The 11,756-nt window shown below is 37.5% G+C and overlaps 1 protein-coding gene across 1 annotated transcript in view; it reads left to right on the forward strand.

The window, feature by feature from the left end:
* pik3c3 (phosphatidylinositol 3-kinase, catalytic subunit type 3) overlaps nucleotides 1-8,282 on the forward strand; it is a 106,637-nt gene extending 98,355 nt beyond the window's left edge. Inside the window, exons 24-25 of the mRNA XM_073064314.1 lie at nucleotides 6,578-6,703; nucleotides 7,780-8,282. Of these exons, the coding sequence (XP_072920415.1) occupies nucleotides 6,578-6,703; nucleotides 7,780-7,794 (141 nt within the window). The 3' untranslated portion in view covers nucleotides 7,795-8,282. The remainder of the gene's footprint in view (nucleotides 1-6,577; nucleotides 6,704-7,779) is intronic.
* The last annotated feature ends 3,474 nt before the right edge of the window (nucleotides 8,283-11,756 follow it).

The following is an 11,756-nucleotide window of genomic DNA, read 5'->3' on the forward strand; positions in this document are numbered from 1 at the left end:
AAACCTACAACACAATACAGGTCCTTTGGTCCACAATGCCATGCCAAACATGTACGTACTTTAGAAATTACCTAGGGTTACTCATAGCCCTCTATTTTTTTTAAGCTCTATGTACCTATCCAAGAGGTGCCCTATGGTATCTGCCTTCACCCCCATCGCCGGCAGCCCATTTCATGCATTCACCACTGTCTGCGTAAAAGTCTTAACTTTGACATCTCCTCTGTACCCACTTCCAAGCACCATAAAACTATGCCCTCTCATGCTAGCCATTTCATCCCTGGGAAAAAGCCTCTGACTATCCACACGATCACTGCCTCTCATTGTCTTATACATCTCTATCAGTTCACCTCTCATCCTCTGTCACTCCAAGGAGAAAAGCCAAGTTCATTCAACCTGTTCTCACAAGGCATGCTCCCCAATCCAGGCAACATCCTTGTAAATCTCTTCTGCACCCTTTCTGTAGTTTCCACATCCTTCCTGTAGTGAGGTGAGCAGAACGGAACACAGTACTCCAAGTGAGGTCTGACCAGGGTTCTATATTGCTGTAACATTACCTCTCAGCTCTTGAACTCAATCCCACGGTTGATAAAAGCCAATACACCGTATGCCTTCTTAACCACACAGTCAACCTGCACAGCAGCTTTAAGTGTCCTATGGATTCGGACCCTAAGATCCCTCTGATTCTCCACACTGCCAAGAGTCTTACCATTAATACTATATTATGCCATCACATTTGACCTACCAAAATGAACCACCTCACTTATCTGGGTTGAACTCCATCTGCCACTTCTCAGCCCAGTTTTGCATCCTATCGATGTCCCATTGTAACCTCTGACAGCCCTCCACACTATCCAAAACACCCCCAACCTTTGTGTCATCAGCAAATTTACTAACCCATCCCTCCACTTCCTCTTCCAGAAATGAGCCCCAGAACAGATCCCTGAGGCACACCACTGGTCACCAACTTCCATGCAGAATATGACCCTTCTACAACCACACTTCGCCTTCTGTGGGCAAGTCACTTCTGGATCCATAATGCAAGGTCCCCTTGGATCCCATGCCTCCTTACTTTCTCAATAAGCCTTGCATGGAGTACCTTATTAAATGCTTTGCAGAAATCCACATATACTACATCTACTGCTCTCCCTTCATCAATGTGATTAGTCACATTCTCAAAAAATTCATTCGGGCTCATAAGGCACAACGTACCTTTGACAAAGCCGTGCTGATTATTCCTAATCATATTATGTCTCTCCAAATATTCATAAATCCTGCCTCCCAGGATCTTCTCCATCAACTTACTAACCACTGAAGCAAGACTCACTGGTCTATCTCTACATCCTTTCTGAATAAGGGAACAACATCTGCAACCCTCCTATCCTTCGGAACCTCCCCTGTCCCCATTGATGATGCTAAGATCATTGCAGGAGCCTCAGCAATCCCTCCCTTGCCCCCCACAGTAGCCTGGAGAACATCTTGTCCGGTCCCGGTGACTTACCCTACTTGATGCTTTCCAAAAGCTCCAGCACATCCTCTTCCTTATATCTACATGCTCAAGCTTTTCAGTCTGCTGAAAGTCATCACTACAATCACCAAGATCCTTTCCGTAGTGAATACTGAAGCAAAGTATTCTTGAAGTACCTTTGCTACCTCCTTCGGTTCCATACACATTTTTGCACTGTCACACTTGATTGGTCTTATCCTCTTGTTCTTCACATGTAGAATGTCTTGGGGTTTTCCTTAATCCTACCCGCCAAGGCCTTCTCATTGCCCCTTCTGGCTCTCCTAATTTCATTCTTAAGCACCTTCCTGCTAGTCTTATAATTTTCTCGATCTCTATCATTACCTAGTTTTTGAACCTTTCCCACATTTCTGCCGTACATTTCCCTGAGAGCATCTGTTCACAATTACACTTCCAAGTTCCTGCCTGATAGCTTCATATTTCCCCATACTCCAATTAAACACTTCCCTAAATTGTCTGTTCCTATCCCTCTTCAAAGGTGTGGTAAAGGAGATAAAGTTATGATCACTATCTCCAAAACGCTCTCCCACTGAGAGACCTGACACCTGACCAGGTTCATTTCCTAATACCAGATCTAGTATAGCCTCTCCTCTTGAAGGCTTATCTACATATTGTGTCAGAAATCCTTCCTGAACACACCTAACAAACTCCACCCCATCTAAACCCCTTGCTCTAGGGAGATACTGATCAATATTGGGGAAATTAAAATCTCCCATCATGACAACCCTGTTATTATTGCACTGTTACAGAATCTGTCTCCCTATCTGCTCCTCAATGTTCCTGTTTCTAGCTTCCACCAACAGAGACTCAGTAGACAATCCCTCCATGGCTTCCTCCTTTTCTGCAGCCGTGACACTATCTCTGATCAGCAGTGCCACACCCACACCTCTTGCTTCCCTCCTTGTCCTTTCTGAAACATCTAAAGCCTGGCACTCTAAGTAACCATTCCTGCCCCTGAGCCATCCAAGTCTCTGTAATGGCCACAACATCATAGCTCCAAGTAATGAACAGCGCCCCTAAGCTCATCCGCTTTGTTCATGATACTCCTTGCATTAAAATAGACACATCTCAAACCATCAGACTGAATGCATCCCTTCTCTATCACTTGACTATTCTCCCTCTCTCACTGCCTACAATCTTTCTCTATTTGTGAGCCAATTGTCCCTTCCTCTGTCTCTTCAGTTCGGTTCCTATGAAAAGCAGTAGACTTTTTTTTAAAAAAGCAGAAGAAATGTTGCATGTTTGAGGCAGTGTTGGTTATCTTCAGAGTATCCTGGTTATCTGTCTTGAACAGCTGCAGTCCTTGTGCTGGGGAGAATTATGGGCTTTTTGTCTAGAAGAAACATAAATGCAAGTGCAAGTATGTGATTTTGAGGTAGTATTTTTGATGCAGTTGTACTGCAATGGTAGGACCATGAAGGTCTAAATAATTTGTGCATGGAGTCAAAGGATGTAGGTAAGGTTTTAAATGAATACTTAACTGGATTCACTATGGCGAAGGGCTTTGCAACTGGAAGATTTGAGAAAATGGGTTGTGGAATTCTAGAATAAATTACCATTAAAAGGAGGTACTGTTGGATGGCATTAGTGGCCTTGCCGGTGAATAAATCCACAGGCAAATGGGATATATTGCAAGCTGCTTTGAGAGGCAAGAGAGGGGATTCCTGGAATTCATGACATGCTAGATGTTTGCGGAACAGTAAATATGATATCACCATAGGAGAAAGATAGTAGGGATCAAGTAGGTAATTGCAGCTTAGTAAGTCCAACATGAGTGGTAAGGAAATTATTAGAAGAATTATTGGAGTACTATAATTTGACATTGAGACATCGGGATTAATCAAGGATAATTAAGAAAAATCAGTATGACTGTAAGGGAAGATCTTGTTGAACTGAATTGATTTTTTTATATTATGGATGTGGCATGAAATCCATGAATTATTACAGTTGACATAGTCTACTCTCCTCCAGTCTTCTATCACCTCTTCTGGGGCCAGAAAATATACTAACATTGTTGTGCACAGATTCTACTTTGTTTGCTATTTTAACAAATACAACCCCAACACCTCAAATTGTAGCTTAAACAATCTGGTCTTTGAACTGGAGTTAAATTGAGATTGCTGGATCTAAAATAAATGTCCAAGTCAGCATCATTTTCCAAAACACTTCACTCAAGTGACCTATCACTGTAAGCCGATGCTCACTCTTTTCACTTTCTTTATTCATGCAGATTTCTATATAATTTCAAACAGATTGCTGCCTGTAGGATACATTTGAAAACATATTGAAGGCTGGTTCTTGTTTATATTCATGACTTACTATATCTTACATTGTTATTCTCTCAGATTATAGTTGCTATTCCCTAACATCCAGCACATTCAGTTTGTGCTTATTGTCATGTGGGATGAAGTAAAGTTGTGTACTATTGGCCAATCATGCCTGTAACATTTTAGCTTTTTCTTTATCCTCTTGTATACAAGATTTCTTAATAAATTGTAAAAATAAAATGTAACCTTTGTGGATAGCAATGTTTGTGAAAATGAAGGTGACTTTGATGTTCATCGTGTGCAAATTCTGATTACACCATGTTTATGTGGTAGCACAGATGTAAGAGGTAATAACTGACCAGATTACTTACATTAGTCTGCTACAGACATCTGGCATGTTAAACATTCAAGCATTGATCCAGGCAATCTGAATGAAAAATGGAAAACCACCAGCAGTGTGCAAGACCAGAATTAAAATTTTAACTGGTGTTGTTTTAGGAAAGTGGGTGAAAAGGAGTTGCAACGTATTTTTGTATATAAAACGATGGGATAGGATTGGTAAGATATTGGTTCTGTATATTGCTGAGTAATTTTGAATATTGGATATTAATTTAATTATTAAATGGATTCTTTTTAAAAATGCTTTTACTTTGATAACCTGTCTGATGTTTCATCTACGGGCAGTCTTAAATGGATTGGAATTGGTGCTGTGATAAGTAGAAAAAGGGAGCAACACAGAATTTTCCCATATTTTTTAATTTCCAATGTGAAATTTATTATTGAAATTTTTTCTAGTGTTATGGTACGTGATTTTGATGTTTTTTATGCCATATTATGCATATAGATAGATGAAACTTGATGTTAAGAATCAATAGTGTGGGGTCTTGTTCCAAGGTAGAACTATTGTCCTTTCAGGATGAGCAAGAATATCAAAGGTCAAAGTATGTTTATTATCAAAATATGTATCTGTCATATGCTAACCTGCGATTCATTTACTTGCAGGCATTCACAGTAAACAAAGTACAATACAATCATAAATAATTTTCCTAAATATCCACTGTCATTACTTCATACATTTATAGTATTCCAAAGTGTTAGTTTATTACTGATTTTGCATAATTACACTTTTTAAAGAAATTTGGTTTTTTTTATTAATTTTGCAGTTAACTTTTTTCAGATTTCTGTATAGCATTAACTACTAAATTTATTTAGCAGTTTTAGAGTGAAGCTGTCCGAAATACAGAAATTGCTATGGAGGCAGGGTGGGCTGGTCATTTGATCAAACACTTAATGTCATGACATGAAACTGAGCTAATGCTTTGATTTATTGTGACTCTGAATCTAACCATAATTGGGATTCCAATGTATTTGTGCATTTGAGTGCTATTAGGTATACAATGTTGCCAAGTCATTACTAAGATGTGTTTGTAATTGACGTTTTCAACAAATTTCAACCATGTTTTAATTAAGATTTTAATCTGCTTGGATAATTAGAAATTAAGACAAATGCAGAACTTTAATTGTAACTGAATAAAATTAATTTTCTCATCTTAGCAATATATTGGCTGCTTGATATTGAAACAGAGCTGAAAACTAACACAAGCATGAAACAACCAGCTTTACATCTATACAAAATCTACTATTTAAGAATTTTTAAAAGTTGTGCTAATGTACAAGAAATTAGCCATGAATTTGTGTTTTTTATATCAGTGTAAATTTGGTGTATACCATGTAAAACTGACACCACCTTCAACTCCATTTCTTCATACATTTATAGTATTCCAAAGTGTTAGTTTATTACTGATTTTACATAATTACACATTTTATTAAATAAATTTTAATGTCATTTCTATAAAGCCACGCTTGAAGTATTGTGCTCAGATTTAGAGAGCAGGCAGCATTCTGGTAAATCTCCCCTGCACTCTCTCTAAAGTTTCCATATCCTTCCTATAATGAGGTGACCAGAACTTATGAAGATAAGTTGAGTAAGCTAGAGCTTTACCTTCTGGAGCAAAGGAGGATTAGAGTTTACTTGATAGAGGTGTACAAGATGATAAAAGGCATAGATTGAGTGGATAGCCAAAGACCTTCTCAGTGTGAAAAAGGCAAATATGAGGGGGAATAATTTTAAGATGATTGGAGGAAAGTACAGGAGGGGATATCAGAGGTAAGTTTTTTTTTAAAAACACAGAAAATGGTAAGTGCATAGAACATTGTGCCAGTGGTAGAGGCAGATAAGGGCTTTTAAGAGATTCTTAGATAAACACATGATTATGGAAACATGGCTCTGTAGGAGGGAAGGGTTAGATTGATCTTAGATTAGGTTAAAAGCTCAACACAACATTGTGGGCTGAAGCCCTGTAGTATGGTTGTACTAGCACAGTACAGCACAAGGACAGGCCCTTTAACTATTGCTATTTCAAACTTAGGTTCTATCCTGATCTCAGATGCTGTTATTTTGGAGTTTGCTTATTATCTATGATCATGAGAGTTTCCTTTCACATTCCGAAGATTTACAGGCAATTGGTCATTGCAAGTTGTGCTTAACGCAATGTACGAATGTAGGTGGCTGACAGGAGAATCGAGCAAGGAAATTGTTGATGAGCATTTAAGAGAGAATGGGTTATATGTACATAAGGGGTTTGGAACTGGATCTAAGAGCTTAATAGACTGAATGGCTTCCTCTTGTGGTTTTAAGAGAGTACGAGAATAAAACAGTTTGAAAGCTGGGGATGTAGGTAGCATATTTGTTTGCCTCTGTATTTTAATGTTGTCATTATACATGTAGGTGCAGGACAAATTCCGCCTGGATCTTTCTGATGAAGAAGCTGTTCATTACATGCAGAGCTTGATAGATGAAAGTGTGGGTGCCTTGTTTGCTGCAGTAGTGGAACAAATACACAAATTTGCTCAGGTGGGTACCAAAACAAACCTACCTTTGTTTTCTTCATATATTGTGAACCCTGTTATTAGCACTATCATGTTAATCATGTGGAAGTACTACTCCAGTGTAACAATGCACAGGACTGCCTAGGTCAGAGTTTTTTCTCCATATTTTTCCATGTCCAATGTTACATTTTTGTTCATTTTTCTCAATTATCAATTGTGCTTTTGGAATTAGAATTGCTTTAAGTGTATGTGACAATGAAGGATATATTTCATTATTGGCTTTTATGGTTTTGTTATAATCACAACTTTAATCCAAATTTGTAATCCAATTTTTTTTTTACTACATTCTGCTGAAAGGGCCTCTTTGCAGTTAGTACCATCTGCCTGATGTAAAATAAAACTGAAGGTGGTTTGTTTACAGTAACTAGGCTTCCATTATGAGGCTAGACTGAGAAAATATGAAGCCAATAGGAAAACTAAGCCTTGAAATGTGAAAGGGTGAAGGATACTTGTAACTACCTTAATTAGAAAGGCATGAGCCACTCCAACACCCCCACTTGAAAATCTCTTGCAGGTACTACTTATTCCAAACATAGAAAAGTCTTATCAACATTACATGTGCCTTTTTAGATTGTCCTTGCTATAGACCACAATTAGTTATTTTGCTGTAGTTTATAGATTATCTATTTCAATGTAATCTATATTGTATATAAAGCATTAAGTGATTTAACTACAAGGCCCATTCTTCTGCCATCACTTTTTGAAAATTTCTTAAATATCGCTAACTGGGCAGGCAATATGAAATATCAGGGTAGGCAATGGGGAAAAATGTACTGTACTAACAGATCGAAAGCATTAAACAGTGGTATTTAAATGTTACTCTACATTGCAATTAACCCAGATCACACATTTGTTTGAGCACCGGCTAAAATAGAAATCAAGTGCAGATATTGTTAATAGACACCCTAAATTTGAGAAAATAATGCACTTTCAGCTTTATGTTGGTTAAGTACCATAGATATAGGGAAAAGAATTATATTGAGCTGTCTGGTCATGAATTTCTAGATAACTAACCACTCATTGCTATTTTTCTCTTTAAAGTACTGGAGAAGATAAAATCCATCTGTAAAGGCTGAACAGGGCAAGATCTTTGACGAGGAATCACAACTCTTGCAAAATTTGATCTTTACTGCATAAGATCAAATTAAAGCTCAATATGTTTTGTAAAATAAATCATCTATAAGCAAAGTTCTGCACTAAAATTTGCACAATTACAAAATACTTTGAGTGACTATATATTCATAGTGTTAATGATTCCAGTGGCCAAGATGAGAGAAAATTGAGCCCATTTGTTCTGCAGCATGCCAGAGAAAACTTTTGCAAAGTTATTTTCTTATGCTAGGTCTCAGAAATTGCTACATATTTCTGTAAATATGTAGCTTTGTGACTTTTGCCATTCAATTACAGTGAAAATACCAAAAAGTAACACATTCTGCAGTTGAATGGTCATCATGAATATATTGTAAATTGTGTCCAATATTGTTACTGCCTCAAATGTATCTTTCACAAACTCTTTTACACAATAAATTATCAACTTCTGTAAAGAGCTTTCTTTTAATTTAATACATACTGTACATCAGGGGTGGCCAACCTTTTACATTCCATGCATCAGTTTTTTCACGCACGAGTTCAGATGCACCATACAACTCTTGTACCCCCATTCAGTTCTTGTAAAAAGTTAATATAGACATATTTAGCATTTTATATGAAGTATTGATTTAATATAAAAACAAGATATCATTACATACCTTAATGAGACTTTTAACAAATATTTTGTCTTCTTTTGATTTCTTCCTTTTTCTTAATCACATATTCTTTCCATAACTCAGACCCAAGCACTAGCTTCAGTTCTCCTTCTATTTCAGTCTGATGTTGTGTTTTATAGTGTCTATTAAGATCATGTCTTCTATTGTGAGAAAGTGTTTTCACAAACAATGCACAACGGTTTTCCTGACAGACCCACTATAAGTAAGAACTCATTTTCCCACTGTTCATTGAATTCCCACTTACTATCACTTTCTGCTTTCCTTTTGCTCATTTTCTTTTGTACTGTGCTGGGTAACAATGTAAAAACAAGACTTAATTTTCAAAAAAGTACAAAACTGAAAATGTTCACAAAGGACGAACAAAGCACAACTCTATAGCGCACGAGTGTCAATGGTAAACTGACTGCTAAAAACCTGCAAGGCATCGCTGGTGCAGACACCTGGCACCTCAGGATCAAACAAGTATCAAACGTGTATTGAACAGTTATGGAACGACTGCAGAACAAAAGTCCATCTTTCCTAGTTTGACTCATCGAACATTTTTTTAAAAATTGAAAACAGATTAATGTGAAAGAAGATAACATTCGCCAAAAGATGTGCACAAAATAAAATAATAGAATCACTAAAAATAATTGGTAAATTTTAGGTTTATTCTCAGTAAAACACATTTCTATCTCTAAGCTACTTGAATTCCTGTTACAGATTTTTTTTCTACAAAGCGGCTTTTGGTTAATACTTTTTGGATGAGTAGGCTTACTTTTTTTTTATTATCATCACTGGGGTGCAATGCGCCACTTCTAAACATCCAATGCGCCATATGTTGACCATCCCTGCCTTACATAGTATAATCAAGCAAAAATGGATATTGAGTTGCAGTGCAGTACATCTTATGAATTCATTCACTTCACCAGTCATATATCGGTCAAATTTGATATGAGCAGCGCCCTTGCCATACAGATTTTTATCTAGTCAGCATCTAAGTTGGTAAAAACAATTCCTGGATGTTGGAATCTAATTATATTTGTCTGATAATATAACAAAGAGTTCCATGGGGATCGCATGCTTGGTACAGCTCTCTGCAAGTGCTTCATCAATGATTGTTTCCATGTCAGGAGGAAAGTGAAACTATTCTCTTATTTAACACAAGGTGCAATTGAGCTTTCTGAAATAATGAATTAATGCAGGTCTATATCCAGCAAAACCTGACCAACCAACAGACTTGGGTCATTCAGGCAATTAGCAATCCAGCACACATAGCAAGAAATAAATATTTGTGAAAAAAGCCACTGAAGCCACCTGGTCCTGACAATTTTCGAAGATGTTCTCATCCCAGACTCCCCCATTAACACTCTGGGGAAGGATCACCATTGACAGGAGCCTCAATTGGACCACATTAGTTTTCTAAAAAAAAAAATGCTATGAAAATAGGTCAGATTCTTGTTACTCTGCAATCTGTTTTGTTATACTTGCGACTCTCCAAGGCATGCAAGGAGAGTGATTGAATACCATTCACTTTCCTGGATGGGTGCATCTACAAAAAACACACAAAAAGCTAAATATCATCAGACTATAATTATCTGATCAGCCCATCTTGCTCATGATTTTTCTCTTGGGATTTTAATGCTTTACTAAAATAGTACCGTCAGTGCTACTGCACCCTAAACATTCAACACATGCATGCTGTTACAGTGAAGTTTACGTCTTGCATAATGCAGTGCATCAACTCATTGAAGCATCCAGACCTCCAGTCTCAACGACCCAACAGAACAAGTACCAGATTAACCTGCATGTCATTCTGCAAGTTATCACTTGTTAGTGTAAAATCATGGAAATTTGCCCATATTAAGTTGCATATCTTGAAGGCAGAACTAGTTGAATATTTTCAAACTATCCTTTCAAAGGTGTGATTTGCGAAGAGGGTGTGGAGAAAGATGTATCACAGCCTGTGTCACAGTTCATCCCAAGCAGCTGTGTGACAGAGGACTCTGACCTACAGGTTGTATCCAGGGATGCACACACAGACCAAAATCAAGTGCTGCTGGAAGATGATAAACTCAGTGAAAGGCATCGTTTGGTCTTCCTGAATTATACTGGCCAGTCAACTCAACGAGATGTCAATAGAGGAATGCTGCCAACCGGCACATTCCAGGCTGCAGGTACACACGCTGAGAGATGCACTGAAGGCTGGTGCAGCCGCCACAAGGGTTCAGTGGGGAAGGACCACAGATTCTGTCACTACTGGGCAGGGAGAAAGACCCTCAATCACTACGGTAGCATACAACCCCGAGGAGCCACATGCATGGCAGCAGTCATAATGGCTTTAAGGAATGTAGTAGAACAATATATTGTTCTAAGAATGAAAAAGCATTGCAGGGTCATTTTTAAAAAAATTTTTTGAGGAATAAAATTTATTTTAATATAAAAAAAGAAAGGCACTTAAAGTGAATGAGGAAACATTCAGTTGGAACAGTAATCCAATTGATTTCTTCAATATTTGATAAGCATGATCTATCAGAATTGCAGAAGGATCAGTATGTTAAAACAATGTAAGCAAGTATGTGGCTACAATTACACTTGTAGGTTATTAATAAGGATTTTGCTTTAAATTTTGACTAGACGTAATTAAAGAAACAAATCTGTATATGATCACATTAACCCATTTATGTCCTTAACCAATCATACTGAAGAGTTGTTAAATAGCCAGCTCAGTACATGCATCAAGAGGAAGAATATGTGCCAGAATGTTTAATTGGATATTAAGAAGTAGATAGCAAAAATAGTTGGCCTCAGAATTGAAGGATGCCCCTTTAGAAAAGAGATGAGGACTTTTTAGTAGGGATGGTGAATCCAGAATTCATTGCCACAGATGGGTTGAGGCCAAGTCATTGAGTATATTTTAAATGGAGGTTGATAGGTTCTTAATATGTCAGGGCATCAAAGCTTACAGAGTGATTGCAGGGGACTGGTGTTGAGAGGGATAATAAAGCAGACATGATGGAATGGTGGGGCAAATTACATTATTCTGCTCCTTTGTCTTATGGTCTAAGTTTGCTCTAATATTGAGGAGAAAATTTCGAAAGCACTTTGTTATGTAGATTGCTGTACTCTCAATTAAGAATTTGACTCTTCCTGCAATCCAGAACTTGCTGTCAGAATCGAGTTACCAAACTCATCACTAATATACACAGTGAATCACATTTGTCTCCTAAAGATGTCTCGATTCAAGCTACTGATTATGTAATGCCATCGCAT

This window comes from Hemitrygon akajei, chromosome 13, assembly GCF_048418815.1.
Source record: "Hemitrygon akajei chromosome 13, sHemAka1.3, whole genome shotgun sequence".
In the NCBI taxonomy this organism is placed as follows: domain Eukaryota; kingdom Metazoa; phylum Chordata; class Chondrichthyes; order Myliobatiformes; family Dasyatidae; genus Hemitrygon; species Hemitrygon akajei.